Source organism: Salmo salar, chromosome ssa16 (genome assembly GCF_905237065.1).
Source record: "Salmo salar chromosome ssa16, Ssal_v3.1, whole genome shotgun sequence".
NCBI lineage: Eukaryota > Metazoa > Chordata > Actinopteri > Salmoniformes > Salmonidae > Salmo > Salmo salar.
In genome coordinates this window covers 12,068,061-12,091,714 of record NC_059457.1, presented here as the reverse complement: position 1 = coordinate 12,091,714, position 23,654 = coordinate 12,068,061, and the positions used below count along the sequence as shown (strand labels likewise).

General features: G+C 42.0%; 1 protein-coding gene across 4 annotated transcripts in view; it reads right to left on the bottom strand.

The window, feature by feature from the left end:
* LOC106573225 (spondin-1) overlaps positions 1–20,897 on the bottom strand; it is a 137,320-nt gene extending 116,423 nt beyond the window's left edge. For 3 of the 4 annotated variants that reach the window (XM_014148063.1, XM_045696944.1, XM_014148064.1), the window contains exons 1-4: positions 20,839–20,897; positions 20,237–20,499; positions 12,351–12,457; positions 5,525–5,658 (exon numbers count right to left, since the gene is read on the bottom strand). In XM_014148063.1, the coding sequence (XP_014003538.1) occupies positions 5,525–5,658; positions 12,351–12,457; positions 20,237–20,499; positions 20,839–20,879 (545 nt within the window). In that variant the 5' untranslated portion in view covers positions 20,880–20,897. Of the gene's footprint in view, positions 1–5,524; positions 5,659–12,350; positions 12,458–20,236; positions 20,500–20,671 lie in introns of all 4 variants that reach the window. The other variant, XM_014148065.2, reaches the window with a different exon arrangement.
* Between the last annotated feature and the right edge of the window lie 2,757 nt (positions 20,898–23,654).

Genomic DNA, 23,654 nt, shown 5'->3' with positions numbered 1-23,654 from the left:
AAGTTTACACAATTGTACATTCAATTTGCTGTAAGTGCTTTAGCTAGCTAGACTGTTTACATCCATTGTTTCACAAGACGACAGCCTGGTTTGCTTGTGTTCTCAGGAGTCCCTAAAACAAACACAAATTACAAATTCATTCTCCTAACACTAGCTAGCTGGCTAATGTTCGCTAGTCAGATAATCTCGCTATTTAGAAAACCACAAAAAAATTGCCAGAAACGTTTTTCTCTACATGAACTAACATATTCCTCTCAATTGTACATTTCTTGCATGAACGTTAGAACTACTTACATTTGGTTCCACCGTAATGTTTTGACAGCCATCTTTGTTGAAAAACGCCACCAGGCACGGGTGGCTCGCGTCAAAACTTGTCATTGGAATCACTCGATATGATTGGTTATATAAAAACCTTGGGACCCAAATGCATAATGAGTGCTCTAACTCCCCCTTGTGGTGGTCTGGAGCAATGAATCCATGACGCTGGGTACCTCTAAGTCCCGCAGTGCAAGCTCACAACTTTTAAAGGAAGAACCACTGTAGCACCATCCCTACGGTGAAGCATGGTGGTGGCAGCATCATGCTGTGGGAATGTTTTTTAGCGGCAGGGACTGGGAGACTAGTAAAGATTGAGGCAAAGATGTACGGAGCAGAGTACAAAAGAGAGAGATCCTTGATGAAAACCTGCACCAGAGCACTCAGGACCTCTGACTGGGGCAAAGGTTCACCTTCCAACAGGACAATGACCCTAAGCACACAGCCAAGACAAAGCAGGAGTGGCTTCGGGACAAGTCTCTGAACGTCCTTGAGCGGCCCAGCCAGAGCCCAATCGAACATTTCTGGAGAGACCGGAAAATAGCTGTGCAGCAACGCTCCCCATCGAATCTGACAGAGCTTGAGAGGATCTGCAGAAGAATGGGAGAAACTCTCCAAATACAGGTGTGCCAAGCTAGTAGTGTCATACCCAAGAAGACTTGAGGCTGTAAACGCTGCCAAAGGTGCTTCAACAAAGTACTGAGTAAAGGGTCTGAATACTTATGTAAATGTAATATTTCCCTTTTTATAAATTTGCAAACATTTCTAAAACCCTGTTTTTGCTTTGTCATTACGGGTTATTGTGTGTAGATTAAATAAGGCTGTAATGTAACAAAATGTGGGAAAAATCAAGAGGTCGGAATACTTTCCAAATGTACTGTAAGCTTTCTGAAACCTGGCTCAAAAAATATATCACTGGCAAATCAAATCACTTTATTGGTCACATACACATATTTAGCAAATGTAACTGTGGGTGTAGCGAAATGCTTGTCTTCCTTGCTCCAACAGGGCAGTAGTATCTAACAATTCATAACAATATACACAAATCTAAAAGTAAAATAATGGAATTAAGAAATATATACCGTACCAGTCAAAAGTTTGGACACACCTACGCATTCCAGAGTTTCTTTATTTTTATCATTTTCCACACAGTAGAATAATAGTGACGATATCAAAACTATGAATTAACACATATGGAATCATGTAGTAACCAAAAAAAAGTATTCAAAAAGAGTCTTCAAAGTAGCCACCCTCTGCCTTGATGACAGCTTTGCACACTCTTGGCATTCTCTCAACCAGCTTCATGAGGCATGCTTTTCCAACAGCCTTGAAGGATTTCCTACATGCGCTGAGCACTTGTTGGCTGCTTTTCCATTTCCTCTGTGGTCCAACTCATCCCAAACCATCTCAATTGGGTTGAGGTTGGGTGATTGTGGAGGCCAGGTATTCTGATGCAGTACTCCATCACCCTCCTCAGTCAAATAGCCCTTACACAGCCTGGAGGTGTATTGGGTCATTGTCCTGTTGAAAAACAAATGATAGTCCCACTAAGCCCAAAACAGATGGGATGGCGTATTGCTGCAGAATGCTGTGGTAGCCATGCTGGTTAAGTGTGCCTTGAATTCTAAATAAAAATCACAGTCAGTGTCACCAGCAAAGCACCCCCACACCATCACACCTTCTCCTCCATGCTTCGCGGTGGGAACCACACAGGCGGAGATCATCCATTCACCTACTCTGCGTCTCCCAAACACACAGTGTTTGGAACCAACAATCTCCAGTTTGGACTCATTAGACCAAAGGACAGATTTCCACAGGTCTAATGTCAATTGCTCATGTTTCTTGGAACAAGCAAGTATCTTCTTCTTATCGGTGTCTTTTAGTAGTGGTTTCTTGGCAGCAATTTGACCATGAAGGCCTGATTTACGCAGTCTCCTCTGAACAGTTGATGTTTTGTCTTACTGGAACTCCGAAGCATTTATTTAGGCTGCAATCTGAGGTGAATTTCACTCCAATGAACTTATCCTCCGTAGCAGAGGTAACTCTGGGTCTTCTTTTCCTGTGGCGGTCGTCATGAGAGTCAGTTTCATCATAGTGCTTGGTTTTTATGACTGTACTTGAAGAAACTTTCAAAGTTCTTGGCATTTTCCAGATTGATTGACCTTCATGTCTTAAATGAATGACGGACTGTCATTTCTCTTTGTTTATTTGAGCTGTTCTTGCCATAATATGGACTTGGTCTTTTACCTTCTGTATACCACCCCTACCTTGTCACAACACAACTGATTGGCTCAAACGCATTAAGAAGGAAAGAAATTCCACAAATTCAGGCACACCTGTTAATTGAAATGCATTCCAGGTGACTACCTCATGAAGCTAGTTGAGAGAATGCCAAGAGTTTGCAAAGCTGTCAAGGCAAAGGGTGGCAACTTTGAATAATCTCAAATATATTTTTATTTGTTTAACACTTTTTTGGGTTACTACATGATTCCATATGTGTTATTTCATAATTTTGATGTCTTCACTATTATTCTACAATGTAGAAAAAAGGCAAAATAAAGAAAAACCCTGGAATGACTAGGTGTGTCCAAACTTTTGACTGGTACTGTAAATATTAGCTCGAGCAATGTCGGAGTGGCATTGTCTAAAATACGGTAGTATAGAATACAGTATATACATATGAGATGAGTAAAGCAGTATGTAAACATTATTAATGTGACTAGTGTTCCATTATTAAAGTGGCCAGTGATTCCAAGTCTATGTATATAGGGCAGCAGCCTCTAAGGTGCAGGGTTTGCGGAACTGGGTGGAAGCCGGCTAGTGATGACTATTTAACAGTCGGCTGGCCTTGAGATAGAAGCTGTTTTTCAGTCTCTCGGTCCCCTTTACCGACCTCGTCTTCTGGATGATAGCGATTTGAACAGGCTGTGGCTCGGGTGGTTGATGTCCTTGATGATCTTTTTGACCTTCCTGTGACATCGGGTGCTCTAGGTGTCCTGGAGGGCAGGTAGTTTGCCCCCGGTGATGCATTGGGAAGGCTGCACCACTCCCTGGTGATCCCTGTGGTTGCGGGCGGTGCAGTTCCCGTACCAGGCGGTGATACAGCCCGACAGCATTGATAGTTACAATGTTTTTCGTTCTGAACGCAAATCTAAGGGTGATGGCATTGCTATATACATAGAGAATATTTCAGCGATCATTCTGACTTCTTCTACCAAACCCACGCAATGTGAATATCTGTCTTTCAATACAAATCCCTGCGCATCCTTGAATCTTGTTGTTTCCTGTTGTTATAGACCCCCATCTGCTATTGATTGCTCCTGGATTGTATTTTTTTATTATACTCACAGAATGTCCAATCTGAATGTGTGCTAATGGGTGACCTGAACCTAGATTGGTTGACATCCAACTCTGATAGTTAACAATGTAACAAGGTTGAGTGCAAAAGTGTCCTCTAAAATGGTCTTTGATTGATCTTATTTCAAACAACACTCCATTGTTTTAATGCTTCTGGTGTTTTGCAAATTATATAAAAGTTATCTCTGTGCTACTGTCTATGTAAGGGATGGTTTCTAAACTACCCCCACGTATCGTCATGAAAAAAACTGGAAGCAGTTTGATACTCAGGGTTTTTTAAATTGCCTGGAATAGAGTTGAATTCATCCCTAATGTTGAATTAGCCTTTCCTTATTTCCATAAAGTATTCCAGGACGTATGCAACAAGCATCCCTAATAACTATCAGCCCATATCTAAATTGCCTGTCCTGGCAAAGGTATTGGAGTCCCTAGTCAATAAGCAGCCCTCCACTCCAGGAAAACAATATTTTGAGTGGTACGCAATCAGGTTTCAGGTCTAGCCACAGCACTGTCACAACACACTTTGAGGGTTTTGAATGATAGTCATTGTGCATCTGTATTCATAGACTTGTCAAAGGCATTTGACACTGTGGACCATACTGTCTTGATGCAGAGATTGAAGTGTATTGGGATTACTGGTCATGCTCTGCAGTGAATTGTGAACTACATGTCAAATCGAATCCAGTGTGTTAAGACAGATGGTTGTAAGTCGGACACCATAGAGTTGTGCTCGGGTGTGCCTCAAGGATACATTTTAGGTCCCCTGTTGTTTATTATTTAAACCAACAACATTGGGAGACACAGCCTTCCCTGTAGCTCAGTTGGTAGAGCATGGTGTTTGCAATGCCAGGGTTGTGGCATTGCAAAGCTTGTTTTTTCTTTGCCGCCAGGAAATAGTTGAGTCGTCAAACTTCTTTCTGTGTTGGACTACGGTGATACTATGTATGTGCAAGCCTCAAGCTCTATACTGAAGGCTCTTGACTCTGTATCATGCAGCCCCTCGTTTGGTCACCAATCTGAGATGTCTAACTCACCATCGTGATCTCTACAGGGTTGTCGGGTGGACATCACTAGCAACATGCAGACATGTAGTTGTCTCTAGTTGTCACCTGAGTTCACTAGTTTGCGTTGCCATAAGTAAGGAAGCATGTTGTTGAACTTCAAACACATCACACACATTCCTCCACACACACACACACACACACTTTGTTTGCTGTTGTATTTGTACTGTTGACAGTGTCGTATGTCTGTGTTGTCTGACTGTTTATCTTTTTTAATTTTTTTTATCCCAGTCCCCATCCCCACAGGAGGCATTCTGCCTCTTGCCAGGCTGTCATTGTAAATAAGAATTTGTTCTTATTTTAGAAGAAATTGTGAATTGTGCTAAGGTGCCAATATATTTGACCCCATCTGTATCAATATTGAGAAATAGTATTCTGAAACAAATAATTGTTAGCATTAACAGGTCTTGTCCCATCTTGATTACTGTCCGGTAATATAGTCAATATAGTCAAGTGACGCAAAGAAAGACTTGGCAAAGCTGTAGCTGGCTCAAAACAGAGCATTGCGCCTTGCACATACAGGACTTACATCAACAACATGCATGCCAGTCTTTCCTGGTTGAGGGTTGACGAGAGACTAACTGCTTCTCTTCTAGATTTAAATGAGAAATATTACTGTGAGGGGACACTCAAACACATTTAATAAAAACAGCTACAGCTTTGCCAAGTCTTTCTTGGCTTCAATTGACTATATTACCGGACAGTAATCAAGATGGGACAAGTGGTTAATGGTAGTGGTAGTAGTGTAATAACTGTTGTAATAGTATCAGTATTAAAAAAAAGGTACCCACTTGAGGATGACACAGCCGCTGCCAGAAGGTGGTGCTGTCCAGAACACTTGGATCCGGGTCCTCCTGCGGGGGGTGCTCTCCGTCACAGCCGGGGGACAGTTGGTCATGAACTGGGTGTCCTCCTCATCTATGATCTAGGGAACACAGGAAACCAGTCAGAATTACAACACTTCTCACCAAAATCCCTTTTTGGACAAAAAGCAAAAGAATAAAAAACACACAGACACATATGTTTTTCCAAGAAACAAAGTTATGGATGCAAAAAAAGTGAGTAATTGAGTCAATAACATTTTCCATTTTCAAAAATAGATCAAGAACCTTTGAGAAATGTATTTTAACTTTCACCCATGGAGCTCTGCTCACTACATCTGTGCCGAAAAAGTTTAATGTTTTAATTATCACAACTCAGACTTATGACTAATTTTCATTATTGATCTATGCTATAATTCAAGGCTCCTTGTAATAAACCAATGGTTTAGTGTTTGAGACAGGCTGTAATCTGTAGTCACCTCGCTGCTGCGTCACACTCCACTACGCCCTCATACTAGGATCAATAGTGTATTTCACAGTCACACGTGGCTGAATGTTTTCAAATGGAATCCTTTTCAGACGCCAACACTGGCATTACACGTACTGTAACAATCTGTTTTGTGTAGTTTGATATGCGAACAACTTCTCTTAAAACTGATGAAAACTAAGATGTCTTCAGTTCAAAATGATAGATAACAGAGTTGTCGTAATACATTATGACATTGAATTCCACTGTAGGTATGTTGTTTCATCTCATCTCTCTACAAATGTGACTGGTTGATTGACAGTTGAGTGTACAGTGCATAACATTCTAGGCATCCTGTCCTTGAAAGTAGGACAGTAATAAAAATACTTTTTATTTTATTTATTTATACTCCAAATTACGCAATGAAACAGTGGTAAAACAGTGTTGTGAGTCCATGGCGTGTCCAGCCCAGTCCCCCTCTATGCCACGGCCATGAGAGAGTAATAAAAGCCAGGCGTGACGAGCAACAGACTCACACAGAGATGACCTCTGGGGCCCCGTTGAATGTTCGCCAGCTGCCCTGACTCCACAATCATATTGATCTAACAGCCAGATGCTTTACACATGACAGAAAGTAAGGGAGGGAAGCAATTTTCCTTGATAAATTTGTGTAAGAGGAAGAATTCCTTCTGGAGGTCTTTTAGAAAAAAAAAAATGTCTTCATTGATACTGACAATTGTTTCAATTTGCATCCTGTCTAGGCACCCGTGAGCCCAGTCTTCCCTCACTATAACTAGTATCTCTCACTCTCGCTGTCTTTGTCTCTTTCTCCCTGTGGCGCTCTCTTTTCTCTCACCAACTCACATAAGCTCCACCAGGATTCCTCCATAGTATTCCTTAGGCCACATTATACTCATACTGAAATGTATTTTTGTGCCTCTTCACCATGGAGGTCCTGTCAGTCACAGGCAGCTACAAAACAACTGACAGTGCTGAGGAAAACAACACATTCATAGGAGAAAGCTGAACTTGGAGTTGAGTTACTTCGGAAACTGTGCTTTTCTTACAGAACACCCAGCCTATATCTATTTGTTACCCTGTGGGAAGGAGGAGGGAATGATTCCATTGTCTTGTAGGGGGGAGGGGGGGTCTGGAGGAGCAGCTGAACACTGCTGTTTTCATAGTCATTCCATCCCGGGTGACACAGCAAACACAGATGCTTTGCAGCGCCTGCTAAAGTATGTGTCTTTTCAAGGAGATGCAGATGGGAGAAAATCAAGACATAGAATAAATGATAGCTTGGCAAGAGACTCAGGGCGGATGTAACTTTCTGACACAATATTTAAAATGTCACAACATGTGATTTAAAAGTAGCATGTTTCTTCCGATCTCGATGGAAATCTCCAGACTCGAGAGCACTAAACATTTGCCTTGAGCCTCCTATCAATCAAACACTTATATTACTACGGAAACCCGTAGAGATGTTCAAGCAATCTCTGATATCAAATCTTAATATATAATATTTTTCAAACAGTACAAATGTCTGAACATGTTTGCTACAGTATTAGAGAATCAATATATAGAGTTATACCTCATTATTACTGTATACTTTATTAGCAGATTGACTTTAAATTTTAAAAAAATAAAACAGAACATCAATGTCATGCTGCAGTGAGCTTCAGCCTTGAGAGCTAGCTCAAGGATGCTACTAAATAACAGTTGCGTGCAATCTCTGGCCCAAATAAAAACAATGATGAACTATGCTTTATACAAATACAGCGGCTGAGATGGTAATGGTAACACTACTGCTGTTCCCTTCCAATAAAACCTTTGACGCTGGCTGGGTTTGTGTGAAAAGCTTTTAAAAAGGAGGTCACTTGGACAGAAAACACACTCTTAAAGTAATGATGGACTGTTGTTTCTCTTTGCTTATTTGAGCCGTTCTTGCCATAATATGGACTTGGTCTTTTACCAAATAGGGCCTTCTTCTGTATACCACTCCTACCTTGTCACAACACAACAGACTGGCTCAAACGCATTAAGAAGGAAAGAAATTCTACAAATTAACTTTTAACAATGCACACATAGTAATTGAAATGCATTCCAGGTGACTACCTCATGAAGCTGGTTGAGAGAATGCCAAGAGTGTGCAAAGCTGTCCTCAAGGCAAAGGGTGGCTACTTTGAAGAATCTCAAATATATTTAGATTTGTTTAACACTTTTTTGGTTACTACATGATTCCATATGTGTTATTTCATAGTTTTGATGTCTTCACTATTATTCTACAATGTAGAAAATAGTCAATTGACCAATTCGGCCACATTTGGGCAAACTCGTGAGGGACACCTGGCAGACTTAAAAAAAAAAAGAACAAAAAAAAGTTTAACCTTTATTTAACATAGCAAGTCAGTTAAGAAAAAAATATTGTTTACAATGACGGCCTACACAGGCCAAACCCGGCCAATTGTGCGCAGCCCTATGGGACTCTCAATAACGGCCGGTTGTGATACAGCCTGGATTCGAACCAGGGTGTCTGTAGCGACGCTTCTAGCGCCGAGATGCAGTGCCTTAGATCACTGCGCCATTTGGGAGACTTTATATTATATATTATGTAGCTCTCTCATTCTTGAATGTATCAGTCTGAAACTTTGCACACACTGTCGCCCTGTTGTGGACAACATCTAAATTATTCCCAGCTTCCTACCTCAATGTTTGGCCTTTATTTTGCATTTAAAAGATGATGCAACAAAAATAAATAAAAAACACATGTTTTTTTGCTTGTTTTATCTTTACCCCGATCTATTGTGTTATATTCTCCTACATTAATTTCACATCTCCACAAACTTCAAAGTGTTTCCTTTCAAATAGTATCAAGAATATGCATATCCTTGTTTCAGGTCCTGCGCTACAGACAGATAGTTCCTCAATCATACCCAAATCTAACAGTATGATGCTGTAAAGAAAGCAAATGTTTTGCCTTCGAAAAAGGTGTGAAGTTGAGTTCTGCTTCTTAAAAATGTGAGAAAATGAGTGGTACAACTATACCTTTATCAGAATAGACACAGCAAGAACAGACGCCATGGTCATTATGACACAGGGCCCTATTGAAACTTGGTCAAGGTGACCATATATTTCCCCTAACCTGTTGACCATCTCCCCCTAACTATGTCATATCCTGCTGTGGTATAATATTCCTTCACTAAGGAGTCTGCCACTGTAGATCATCCACCACTAATGTGTATTTTCCCTGCTACATGTAATGCACTCGCACCCTTTGACCTAACGAGCAGATATCCAACTGAGTCAGCTTGTCCGTAACGTAGAAACAAAGTGATGCTTTTAATCTCTGTAAACACAAGGTTATATCTAATCTGGGCTCATCTCTCTCCAAACAAACTTAGTTTGCTTCCCTTGCTTCCCTGGGTAATAACTTCTCTGGCCTAGATAAATAAGAGCGAGGAGGGTTAGGAAATCTGTGTTTGTTTCTCTGAGGTCTAAGGCACAAGTGGAGTATTTTACTAACTTTATCTTCACATACTTTAGTTTTATTTAAATTGATTGAGGCTGTTGTTTGCACATCTCCCAGCAGATGTTCAATAGGATGGGAAATACATTTTGCTGTGTCATGCTGATCTCATTGAATAATTTGTCAATTATTTGTGCAATTAAATGATGACAATCAGTCCCACTTCACAATAGGTTGTTATCAATTTCTAGCTTAGCGATACACAGGCAAATTTGCCCTTCTGTTTGACGGGCAGAGCCCACAATGGATGGAAAATTAACCTAAACCATACATACTTATCAGGCAATAAATAGTACACTTTTATTTTATATCACTCAAATATACAAATAAATGGTGGTTACTATTGAGAGATACCGTAAATGCATTGGGCGGCCTGCGGGCTTGCCCCCCATGTCACGTCCTGACCATAGTAAGATGTTATTTTCTATGGTAGAGTAGGTCAGGGCGTGACAGGGGGTGTTTTGTGTTTTTCTATTTCTATGTTCTTAGAAATACAAAAACTAGAACCTATGTTGGCTTGTTTGGGATGATCTCCAATTGGAGGCAGCTGGTCCTCGTTGTCTCTAATTGGAGATCATATTTAAGTAGGGGTTTTTCTTCCTGGGTTTTGTGGGTGATTATAGTTTGAGTAGTGTTTGTTTCTCTCTGCGTCACGGTTTGTTGTTTTGTCAAGTCAGTTATGTGTTGCAAAGTTTCACGGATTAAATCAAATGTGGAACTACAACCACGCTGCACTTTGGTCCGCTCCTTTCAACAGCTGTGACAGAATCACCCACCACTAAGGGACCAAGCAGCGTGATATGGACCTCTGGACATTTGAGGAGAAAAGGAGGAGTATATCCAGGGCTTTGGAGGATTTAGGGGCAGGAGAAGAGCGCCTCCCAGGGGACCAGGTATTGGACAGATATCGAAGCCTGCCGGGGAAGAACGAGAGGCAGCCCACAAACATTTTTTTGGGGGGGTGGGGGGGCACACTGGTAGTTTGGCGGGGTCAGGGGTGAGACCTGAGCCAACTCCCCGTGCTTTCCGTGGGGAGCGAGTGACTGGGCAAGCACCGTGTTATGCGGTGATGCGCACTGTGTCGTCAGGGCGCACTCACAGGCTGGTGCGATCTGTGCCCGCGCCTTGCAGTTATCAAGCTGGGTTGAGCATCCAGCAAAGACGGGTTGTGCCAGCCATAAGCTCCAGACCTCCAGTGCGCCTCCACGGCCCAGTATACCCTGTGCCTCTTCTCCGCACTCGCCCTGAGGTGCGTGTCATCAGCCCGGTGCCACCTGTACCGGTCCCACGCATCAGACCTCAAGTGCGCCTCCACAGCCCAGTACGTCCTGTGCCTCCTCCTCGCACACTCCCTCCAGTGCGCTTCCACAGGCTAGTACGTCCTGTGCCTCCTCTCCGCACTCGCCCTGAGGTGCGTGTCAGCAGCCCGGTGCCACCTGTACCGGTCCCACGCATCAGGCCTCCAGTGCGCCTCCACAGCCCAGTACGTCCTGTGCCTCCTCCCCGCACTTGACCTGAGGTGCGTGTTACCAGTCTGGCGCCACCTATGCCAGTCCCATGCATCAGACCTCCAGAGACGCTCCCCAGTCCGGAGCCTCCAGAGACACTCCCCAGTCCGGAGCCTCCAGAGACGCTCCGCAGCCGGGAACCTCCAGCGGCGGCCTGCAGCCCAGAACCTCCAGCAATGATCTACAGTCCGGTTCTTTCGACGACGATCCACGGTCCGGTGGTAATAAAGCAGAAGGATCAGCGGGTGGAGCGGGGATTACGCCCCGAACCGGAGCCGCCTCCTCTGCTGGAGGTTAAGGTTATGTGGACTGCATTTGAGCCACCATAAACTGGAGTTGCCCACCCTACCCTCCCTTTTTGTTTTTGTTTGTTTAAGTTGCATTCGGAGTCTGCACCTTTTGGGGGGGGGGGTACGGTCACGTCCTGACCATAGTAAGATGTTAGTTTCTATGGTAGAGTAGGTCAGGGCGTGACAGGGGGTGTTTTGTGTTTTTCTATGTTCTTAGAAATACAAAACCCTGTTGGCTTGTTTGGGATGGGCTCCAATTGGAGGCAGCTGGTCCTCGTTGTCTCTAATTGGAGATCATAGTTAAGTAGGGGTTTTTCTTCCTGGGTTTTGTGGGTGATTATATTTTGAGTAGTGTTTGTTTCTCTCTGCGTCACGGTTTGTTGTTTTGTCAAGTCAGTTATTTATGTATTGCAAAGTTTCACGGATTAAATCAAATGTGGAACTACAACCACACTGCACTTTGGTCCGCTCCTTTCGACAGCCGTGACACCCCAGCTGTGGATGGATTGCTTGATATTTAATGAAATTTAACATTATTGACAACTTCTACAAAGACCTAAAACCAGTCAGTAGTAATGCGATTGTAATAATCATGTCATGACCTCAACAGGACCATAATGCATATTGAATGCATTTGATTATCTATCATGGGTGGCATTAGGGACATTTGAAGATGCCAATGAAAATGGGATTCAAACCTTCAGAGTAGAAAAAGGTTACACACTCAAGGAAACGAAGGAGCCAGTGTGGGCTGAAGCTAAGCAGGTTGTGGGAGCGTTTGTTCCTTTTTATATTATGAGGTAGTTAAGGATGTTTGTTCTCACTGTTCGAGAACTCTCACTCAGTAGGTGGTGTATTTTCATCGCAAGTTGAGCGAAAGAGACAACTCTCGTTTAGCTGTTCTTACTGAGGTTTTAGGAGGAATGTATTGACTCTTTGTGGTGATTTTGTAATACAAAAGATAATTACTCAAATATGAGCACAGAAAACATGCAGAGTATATTACCTGGAATTTGCCAGCATAGTGGTCGTCTCTGGTTCCTTCCGTCCCCTCCTTCAGAGCGATGAGTGTAAAGCCTCTAAAATAGGAGGGACTGGAGGCGTACAGAGTCACTGGAAACAGGAAAGGAGGGGAGTTAAGAGAATATAGGTCAAAGATAAAGTAAGTAGTCCCATCCCAAGTGCAGACCCTCCCAGGTACTGAGAAGAGAAACAAACTCAGCCGGTGGAGCCTACTACAGTATGTGGGCCATTTCCTGGTTGCTAAAATTTGAATAGTTCACTTAATTTCAGTTTGTGACAAAACAAGCAAGTATAGTGTAGAGAATCATTGTACCAAATAAACCGCTGTGAAAAATATTTTCCATGATAAAAATATTGTATTTTCAGCTGTTTGAAGGGGTGTACAAAACCAAACGTAAGAGAGATTGACACTTTCCCTCTGTGTACATCTAAGTGCGATATGTGCTGCTTTGTTCGGGACCAACTCAATTTACCTACAGTTAAGGTCGGAAGTTTACATAGACAAATACATTTAAACTCAGTCTCACAATTCCTGACATTTAATCCTAGTAAAAATTCCCTGTCTTAGGTCAGTTAGGATCACCACTTTACTTTAAGAATGTTTTTATTTTAAGAAGAGAATATTTATTTCAGCTTTTATTTCATCACATTCCCAGTGGGTCAGACGTTTACATACACTCAATTAGTAGTTGGTAGCATTGCCTTTAAATTGTTTAACTTGGGTCAAACATTTCGGGTTGCCTTCCACAATAAGTTGGGTGAATTTCGGCCCATTCCTCCTGACAGAGCTGGTGTAACTGAGTCAGGTTTGTAGGCCTCATTGCTCGCACACATTTTTCAGTTCTGCCCACAAATGTTCTATAGGATTGAGGTCAGGGCTTTGTGATGGCCACTCCAATACCTTGACTTTTTTGTCCTTAAGCCATTTTGCCACAATTTTGGAAGTATGCTTGGGGTCATTGTCCATTTGGAAGACCGATTTGCGACCAAGCTTTAACTTCCTAACTGATGTCTTGAGATGTTGCTTCAATATATCCCCATAATTTTCCATCCTCATGATGCCATCTATTTTGTGAAGTGCACCAGTCCCTCCTGCAGCAAAGCACCCCACAACATGATGCTGTCACCCCCGTGCTTCACGGTTGGGATGGTGTTCTTCGGCTTGCAAGCGACCCCTTGTTCCTCCAAACTTAACGATGGCCAAACAGTTCTATTTTTGGTTCATCAGACCAGAGGACATTTCTCCAAAAAGTACGATCTTTGTCCCCATGTGCAGTTGCAAACCGTAGTCTGGCTTTTTTATGGTGGTTTTGGAGCAGTGGCTTCTTCCTTGCTGAGCGGCCTTTCAGGTTATGTCGATATAGGACTCGTTTTACTGTGGATATAGATACTTTGTTTCCTCCACCATCGTCACAAGGTCCTTTGCTGTTGTTCTGGGATTGATTTGCACTTTTCACACCATTCTTTTGATTTTCCCATGATGTCAAGCAAAGAGGCACTGAGTTTGAAGGTAGGCCTAGAAATACAGCCACAGGTACACCTCCAATTGACTCAAATTATGTCAGTTAGCCTATCAGAAGCTTCTAAAGCCATGACATCATTTTCTGGAATTTTCCAAGCCGTATAAAGGAACAGTCAACTTACTGTATGTAAACTTCTGACTCACTGGAATTGTGATAGTGAATTATAAATGAAATAATCTGTCTGTAAACAATTGTATGTAAACTTGCGACTTCAACTGTATGTCCTTTTTGCCGCACATGACCATTCAACTGGGCAGTAGTCCAGGTGCGACAACTAGAACCTGTAGGACCTGCCTGGTTGATTTAGATGTCAAGAAAGCAGAGCAAGAATTGATTCAATTGATCTTATTTAGGGACAATACAATGAATAATTGCATTATTGTTTTTAAGTGAGTACAAAATCATTCCATTTGGATCTGCTGTGGGTCTACTCTCAACCGTTTATAAGGTCTAGAAAAGCACATTAGCAGGCCAGTCTGGCTGTATAAGTTCTGATACTGAGATGCGCTGTCAGTTCCAGATCATCATTCTCCCAATTTGTCCTATAATTTCACATGACTGGGCAGGGCCAAAGCTATGGGTGAGCCAGGCCCACCCACTGTGGAGCCAGGCCCATCCAATCAGAATACGTTTTTCCACACAAAGGGGCTTTATTACAAACAGAATTACTCCTCAGTTTCATCAGCTGTCCGGGTGGCTGGTCTCAGAAGATCCAGCAGGTGAAGAAGCCAGATGTGGAGGTCCTGGGCTGGCATGGTTACACGTAGTCTGTGGTTCTGAGGCCGGTTGGACGTACTGCCAAATTCTCTAAAACGACATCGGAGGTGGCTTATGGTAGAGAAATGAACATTAAATTCTCCTTCAACAGCCCTAGTGGAAATTCCTGCAGTCAACATGCCAGTTGCACACTCCTTAAAAACTTGAGATATCTGTGGCATTGTGTTGTGTGACAAAACTACACATTTTAGAGTGGCCTTTTTATTGTACCCAGCACAAGGTGCACCTGTGTAATAATCATGCTGTTTAATCAGCTTCTTAATATGCCACACCTGTTAGGTGGAAGGATTGTCTTGGGAAAGGAGAAATGCTCACTAACAGGGATGTAAACAAATGTTTGCACAAAATTTGAGAGAAATAAGCTTTGTGTGTCTGGAAAATGTTGAGGATCTTTGGGACCCATACTACATGTTGCATTTATATTTTTTTCCCGTACCTTTCAAGACGGTAGCCCGCTATAATTAAACAGCATGGAAACAACTCGCAAATGCGCATATTGTTATTACGCAAATTATAGAATATTTGCATGAAAATCTTTAACCAATTAGATAGAAACCTAGCTATATACATCCCAATGACTCTGGCAAGTGCGCTAGTCCAGTGTCACTTTGATTATGCCTCCACATCATGATTCACCAGCAGCCCCAAACATCTAAAGCATAAACTACAGACAAACTTGTACTTAAACTCCCCCTCAAACTCAATCATTTTTTGTCTGTATCTATGAAATCGTATATATGCGTTTATGTAAAATAAAATAGGGACCACAATGGAAATAGGTCCTCGACTTAATAGTGCAATCCCGGTCACTTTTAAAAATCTTCACACTGTGTGTGTGTGTGTGTGTGTGTGTGTGTGTCAAATCATATTTGTCGCGTAAGCCTTTTTTTGTCGCATTTCACCTTACCGTGAAATGCTTACTTAGAAGCCCTTACCTCTATTTTCTTGAACTGCATTGTTGGATTGTTTTAGTTTACTAAATAAACTACAAAAAAATAAAAAATGGAAGTCCAATAGTAAAAAGAAAATTATGTAACAATAACAATACTAAATAAAAACGGGGTATCGGTGCCGAGTCAATGTGCAGGGGCACAGGTTAGTCGAGGTAATTTGTAAAGTGACTATGCATGGATAATAAACAGCGAGTAGCAGCAGTGTAAAAATATATCTTTGACAATTTTTTGGGCCCTCGGACGAAGATGCAACCAGTCAGGATGCTCCCGATGGTGCAGCTGTAGAACTTTGAGGATCTTGGGATCCTGCCAAATCTTTTCAGTGTCCTGAGGGGGAAAAGGTGTTGTCATGCCCTTTTCACAACTGTCTTGGTGTATTTGGACCATGACAGTTCATTGGTGATGTGGACACCAAGGAACTTGAAACTCTCAACCCGCTCCACTTGAGCCCCGTCAATGTTAATGGGGGCCTGTCCTGCCCTCCTTTTCCTATAATCCACGATCAGCTCCTTTGTTTGTTGTCCTGGCACCACACTGCCAGGTCTCTGACCTCCTCCCTTTAGGCTGTCTCATTGTTGTCGGTGATCAGGCCTACCACTGTTGTGTCGTCAGCAAACTTAATGATGGTGTTGGAGTCATGTTTGGCCATGCAGTCGTGGGTGAACAGGGAGTACAGGAGGGGACTAAGCACGCACCCCTGAGGGGCCCCAGTGTTGAGGATCAGCGTGGCAGATGTGTCGTTGCCTACCCTCACCACCTGGGGGGGGCGTCAGGGAGTCCAGGATCCAGTTGCAGAGGAAGGTGTTTAGTCCCAGGGTCCTTAGCTTAGTGAAGAGCTTTGTGGGTATTATGGTGTTGAACACTGAGCTGTAGTCAATGAACAGCATTCTCACATAGGTGTTCCTTTTGTCCAGGTGGGAAAGGGCAGTGTGGAATGCGATTGAGATTACGTAATCTGTGGATCTGTTGGGGCGGTATGCAAATTGGAGTGGGTTTAGGGTTTCCATCATGGTGGTGTTGATGTGAGCCCTGACCAGCCTATCAAAGCACTTCATGGCTACCAACGTGAGTGCTACGGGGTGGTAATCATTTAAGCAGGTTACCTTCACTTTCTTGGGCACAGGGACTATGGTGGTAGTTTAAAAATGTAGGTATTACAGGTTGAAAATGGCAGTGAAGACACTTGCCAGTTGGGCTGCGCATGCTTTGAGTACAAGTCCTGGTAATCCATCTGTCCCCGCGGCTTTGTGAATGTTGACCTGTTTAAACTTCCCTAGTTAAATAAAATAAAAACATTTCAAAAGTATCTCACATCGGCTATGGAGTGCGTGATCACAGTCGTCCGGAACAGCTGGTTCTCTCATGCATGCTTCAGTGTTGCTTGCCTCGAAGCAAGCATAAAAGGCATTTAGCTCATCTGGTAGGCTCGCATCACTGGGTAGCTCTCGGCTGCGCTTCCCTTTGTAGTCCGTAATAGTTTGCAAGCCCTGCCACATCCGACGAACGTCAGAGCCGGTGTAGTAGGATTCAATCTTAGTCCTGTATTGACACTTTGCCTGTTTGATGGTTCATCTGAGAGCATAGCGGGATTTCTTATAAGTGTATAGCGTATGTGGCCTGTAACCCATGGCTTCTGTTTCTGAAATGTACGTACGGTCACTGTGGGAATGAAGTCGTCGATGCACTTATTGATGAAGCCGGTGACTGAGGTGGTATACTCAATGCCATTGGATGAATCCCGGAACTTATTCCAATCTGCGCTAGCAAAACACTCCTGTAGCGAAGCATCCACATCATCTGACCACTTCCGTATTGAGCGAGTCACTGGTACTACCTGCTTTATTTTTTGCTTGTAAGCAGAAATCAGGAGGATTGAATTATAGTCAGATTTGCCAAATGGAGGGCGAAGGAGAGCTTTGTATGAGTCTCTGTGTGTGGATTAAAGGTGGTCTAGAGTTTTTTTCCTCTTGTTGCACATGTGACATGCTGGTAGAAAATATGTAAAAAGTGCATATCTAAAAAATGTGTATATCCCAACAACAAAAAATGACTGACAAATAATATCAATCAATCCAAAATGTGCAGTGGCCATTTGATGAATGGAAAGAGACATCTGTTACAAAACACCAAAATATTTAAAAGCATTTGATACTGGGCAGGCCTACAAGATAGGTAAGGAGGTATTTTCTGTTATTCGAGGTTGACATAGTCCATTTATTGTGATGTTTAAAAATATAAAACTGCAGGAGTCGTTATGCTTTGTTATTGGTTGTGTGGTGCGTTGGAGCAGAAAATTTGTGGAACATTTATTGCATATATTTTCTAAAATTATAAATATGGCATGAAAATGTTGAAAATCTGATTTCCCCCTAGCTGATCATTGTCTGCAGCCGACTCTGATCTTAGCGTAATGAAACAGGCAGGGAGAGGGAGCTCGTCCACGGTGGTCGGCGAACCCGCAACCTTCTGGCCCATAGCCCTGCGTGGCATTGACTGTGGCACAAAAGCATGCTCAAGTGCAAGGGGAGGGTTATGTGAAAACATTTTTTTTTACATTGGGGCAGTATTTGTGTCAACAAAAAGTGAACAAAATATTGCTCAAACACCAATTTTTCAATTGACATGACTATAACTGCTAAATAGACCCAGAAAAAAAACTATAAGTAAACAAAAAAATATATAATTTCAGTTGACTAACATCTGACTACTAAATGGAATGGACAAAAGCTTTTGGAGAGATTGAGAGATTTTCAGTGTTAAGCACAATTCATATTAGCAGCACAGTTCTGTTCCGCAATGGGAAGGACGTGGCACACTCACACTAGCCTACATCAGCTGGTGAGCTGCAGGTGAGCAAGCGATGAGTGTGGGCAGACAGGCTCCGAATACACATATCGCACAGGCAATGCTTGCTTCCATGTAGCTAACTAGTCACCACCAGATTTCTAGTTAGTTACCCTTTCCCGTTAAGAAGCACAAGCTGCTTTATGAAATTAAAAACGATACAATACTCCCTTGAGTATAGAAAAGTTGTTGAATTTGTAGTCTCACTCAACCCTGACACTTTCCCCACTGCATTTCATAGCCAGGTTCTGTAACCAACATACTAACAAAGTCTCCCTCATATCCTCTGACAAAATTACTTGATTCTAGCCATCACCATCCAAAAGATATGACCCACAATACCGGCGCTATGTTTTTTTCTTTCTATTGTCCATTTTACATTCATAAAGTGTATACCGGGCTTTTCTAAAACTGGACAGTTAGCTATTTGTTTAGGCAACACCTTGTTCAGTCATGTTACCTCATTAGCTAGCTATACATTCGGATAGAAATATGCTATATAGAACAAACATGCCTCTGACATTTTGAATAAGGAATAATGTTGGCTCTGTTAATAGAATTTCTATCTGCAGCGTTCAAGTATGTTTTGCAACTGAACGTGGCCCTGGTAGCATGGAAAGAAAGGGAAATGGATAGCGAACAATTTATTGACTAAATCCCACTACACTATATCTGATTGGGTAAATAACTTTATTTGGAGTTAATGTGGACCCAGTGACTCCGACTTGAACACTTGGACCAGGACTCAAGCACAAGGACTCGGACTTCCGCCATAGGGACTTGTGACTTGACTCGTGATTCGACCATTGGTGACTCATCATTTAATCAGACTCGAACACAAGGGACCTGGAACTTGATTCTGACTCGAGGTTTTAGCGACTCGACTACATCACTGGGCGAAACAGTCATTAGCCACATTCTACTTTTGGACATCAATGTGGCTGCAACGTTGATAACAATGACAACTAAGTGACGGAGGTGCAACCCATACTACTTTGCATCTGGTGATTGTACTACTCTCCGTTTCGCTCCCTCTCTCTCTGCTTGTGTGTGTGCTTGTTTTGTATGTAATATGCAATATCTAGGTAGGCTGAATTAGGTCCCCTTACATGGCCAGATAATTGTTATATATTATTTACATGTCTGTCATATTTCTGCTGTTGGGAATAAAATGTTATGCTTGGGAAGAAAATGATGTTATGCAGAAGAATATGTTGGTAGGACAAGGCTATGTATGTTTGTTCAAATGGAAGTCAGTGATTTATGTTTACTATAAATTAATGAGGCAATACAAATGTGAAGTGACTAAAATGAAAGGGCATTTTGTTGACTAAAATGGCCCACTGTTTGTGCTATTTTGACAATAAGACTAAATCATTATTTAAATGACAAACCTGATTCAGACTAAGACTAAGACTAGACTAAATCAACAACAACAAAAAAGAGTACCAAAATGAACACTGCATTGAGGAGGGGGGTGCATTTGTTTTATGACACCTTGAGTTGGACCAACCCCGCCCCCCGTAAATTTCGAACTGTCCCTACATGTTTTGCATTTTAAGTGACATAATGAGGTGTGATAAGTAGCCTACTCTGGTTGGCTACATTTGCGAAATGAAGTCACTTGTGCACGGAACTTAAACTTGCCTTTGGTGTTAGGCTACTGGAATAAGCTACTTTCTGATAGTTGTCATTTCAAAGCCACTTCAATTTGGTGGGTATAACAAAAGTCAAGCAAGTAACTGTAAGTAAACTGTGCTCTAGTTGCATACCTCTGTAGATGCTTGCAGGTTGGTAGTTTTCGGGGTCCCCCTCGACTCTTAGCCGAAACTCATTGTAGCCATCTCTCCGTGTACCCTGTGTCTGTGCCCGTAAAATCCTGCCGCAATATCCATCCGACTTCGCATGCTTATCTGTGGGTTCTTCGACGAAAGCGAGAGCATTGCACATAAAATTCGAAACCAAATACTGCAAAAGCAGCAAATGGATATACATTCCCATAATGTATGTTGTGGTGCGAAGTTCTTTATTCCACCTATAAAAAGGAAACAAAATATAGGAGTATAAATTCTCTCACCACAGCCCCCACGAAAATAAATACCTGCAAACTATTTAGCCCTGACACTTGGTAATAAATTGTGTGAGAAACCGCGGTGAATCCATCCCAGACGGGCGGGTTTTGAAGTTCGATGGCACTGCTTCAGTACCTATAGTTACACTGATTTGAGAGGAAAGCGGTGATAGGTGGCTTGAGTGACGAGTTAAGGGAGTAGGCTAATTCTCAGGGTCCGGGAAATAGCGAAGCGCAGCATTGAAACGAATAGATTGAAGCGATGACAGCAGCAGAGTTTAAACAAAACCCAGACATTCCTACCAGCGGCCGCTGTGAGCCTGTGACCGAGGAGCGTTTGACATTCTTGATGAGACGCAGGAAAGCTGTCGGCCAATGTTTGCACATTCGTGGATCTCACAAGTTAATTACATCAGCGCGCTCATAACAATTGTGCGTCTTTTCTTTGCGTAAAACATTTTATTAATGGTAATGGAGATACAATCGTTTGGTATATCAAAAACATGTCTCAATTATTTACTTTTGACGATGAAAGAATTATAGTTTATTTAAAAGTGCATGATTTATTTATTTTATTTTTAGGGAATAGATCGGCTTTAATATTGCATATAGATTGTGGCTTCATCAGTGTAATTGTCTGCATCATTTCCAATCCCCCATAACGTATTTATAAAACATATACAGTACCAGTCAAAAGTTTGGACACACCTACTCATTCAAGGATTTTTCTTTATTTTCACAATTTTCTACATTGTAGAATAATAGTTCTGACATCAAAACTATGAAATAACACATATGGAATCACATATGGAATGTAGTAACAAAAAAGTGTTAAACAAATCAAAATATATTTTATATTTGAGATTCTTCAAAGTAGCCACCCTTTGCCTTGATGACAGCTTTGCACACTCTTGGCATTCTCTCAACCAGCTTCACCTGGAATGCTTTTCCAACAGTCTTGAAGGAGTTCCCATATGCTGAGTTGGCTGCATTTCCTTCACTCTGCGGACCAACTCATCCCAAACCATCTCAATTGGGTTGAGGTTGTGTGATTCTGGAGGCCAGGTCATCTGATGCAGCACCCCTTCACTCTCATTCTTGGTCAAATAGCCCTTACACAGCCTGGAGGTGTGTTGAGTCATTGTCCTGTTGAAAAACAAATGATAGTCCCACTAAGCGCAAACCAAATGGGATGGTGTATCGCTGCAGAATGCTGTGGTAGCCATGCTGGTTAAGTGTGCCTTGAATTCTAAATTAAATCACAGACAGTGTCACCAGCAAAGCACCCCCACACCATCACACCTCCTCCTCCATACTTCACGGTGGAAACTACACATGCGGAGATCATCTGTTCACCTACTCTGCATCTCACAAAGACACAGCAAATTTGGACTCATCAGACCAAAGGACAGATTTCCACTGGTCTAATGTCCACGCAGTCTCCTCTGAACAGTTGACATTGAGATGTGTCTATTACTTGAATAATTTATTTGGGCTGCAATTTCTGAGGCTGGTAACTCTAATGAACTTATCCTATGCAGCAGAGGTAACTCTGGGTCTTCCTTTCCTGTGGCAGTCCTCATGAGAGCCACTTTCATCATAGTGCTTGATGGTTTTGATTGGCTCAAACGTATTAAGAAGGAAATAAATTCCACAAATGAACTTTTAACAAGGTACACCTCTTAATTGAAATGCATTCCAGGTGAATACCTCTTGAAGCTGGTTGAGAGAATGCCAAGAGTGTGCAAAGCTGTCATCAAGGTAAAGGGTGGCTACTTTGAAGAATCTCAAATATAAAATATATTTTGATTTGTTTAACACTTTTTTCGTTACTACATGATTCCATATGTGTTATTTCAAAGTTGGATGTCTTCACTATTATTCTACAATGTAGAAAATAGAGAAAAACCCTGAACTTTTGACTGGTACTGTATATATATTTGTTTATATATTTTCCTTTACTATTGTCCCCTAACCCTACCACCCCTCACCTAACTTGACTAAACTAATAGATTTCTACTTCCATTTTATACATACTATATACATTTTACAGACACAGTATATTTTACAATAGTTATCTTTTGTTTGTTTTTAGCCCAACTTATTATTGTAATCGAATTATATTCATCTCTTATGTAACAGTTGTAGCTCAGTTGGTAGAGCATGGTGTTTGCAACACCAGGGTTGTGGGTTCGATTCCCACGGGGGACCAATACGGAGAAAAAATGTATGTAATGTATACTTTCACTACTGTAAGTCGCTCTGGATAAGAGCGTCTGCTAAATGACTAAAATGTAAATGTCACGTGTGAGATATCTGGAAGTGAATCAAATGTAGCTACAGTATTTGATAATTCGTTTAGGCAGACTGTTCAATTTCAGATCAAAACATATTTACTAATGGATAGTAGCCTACCATAGGTCTATCTATAAGGTCCATGTCCAACCCATTAAAACACTGATGAAATTAGAATACATTAATAGAACAGTATTACAAACTAGGCAACCTCTCTTTTGATACAGACATAGGCTATTGTGATGTTTCACTGGGGCATCATAGCATTTTTATTCATTTTAAGTACATTTCCTCAAATATCTGAGACCAATTGTCATATCTTTTCATCATCTGCAAAGTGTCTCCCTTATTCCAGCTTTTCTATGAGCCGCTCAAAAGGATGGAAATTGAGACTATGCAGACCAGTAGGTGTCACAAGAGCATCCTCACACCTCTAATGGCCAGCCGTCTGTCAGTTGCACTCTCCATCCATTGTCTTCTGTCCACACAAATCACTTTGTATACTGTACGTAGGCTATACTGTGCCTGCCAATGCGAGTTATTAGTGATCGGGTCTGTATTGAAGACTATGGGAGTTTATTCGCACTCCTTTCGTACTTTAGCCTACGTTATCATATATGGCTGTGTGGATGTCTGCCATAATGCTCCCCTATGCTACCATTCACTAAAACCTCATTGAGGCAAGCCAATCTCTGCGTTGCCTTCCCTGTAGCTCAGTTGGTAGAGCATGGTGTTTGCAACACCAGGGTTGTGGGTTCGATTCCCACGGGGGGCCAGCACAGAAAAAAAATGTATGAAATTGTATGAAATGTATGCATTCACTA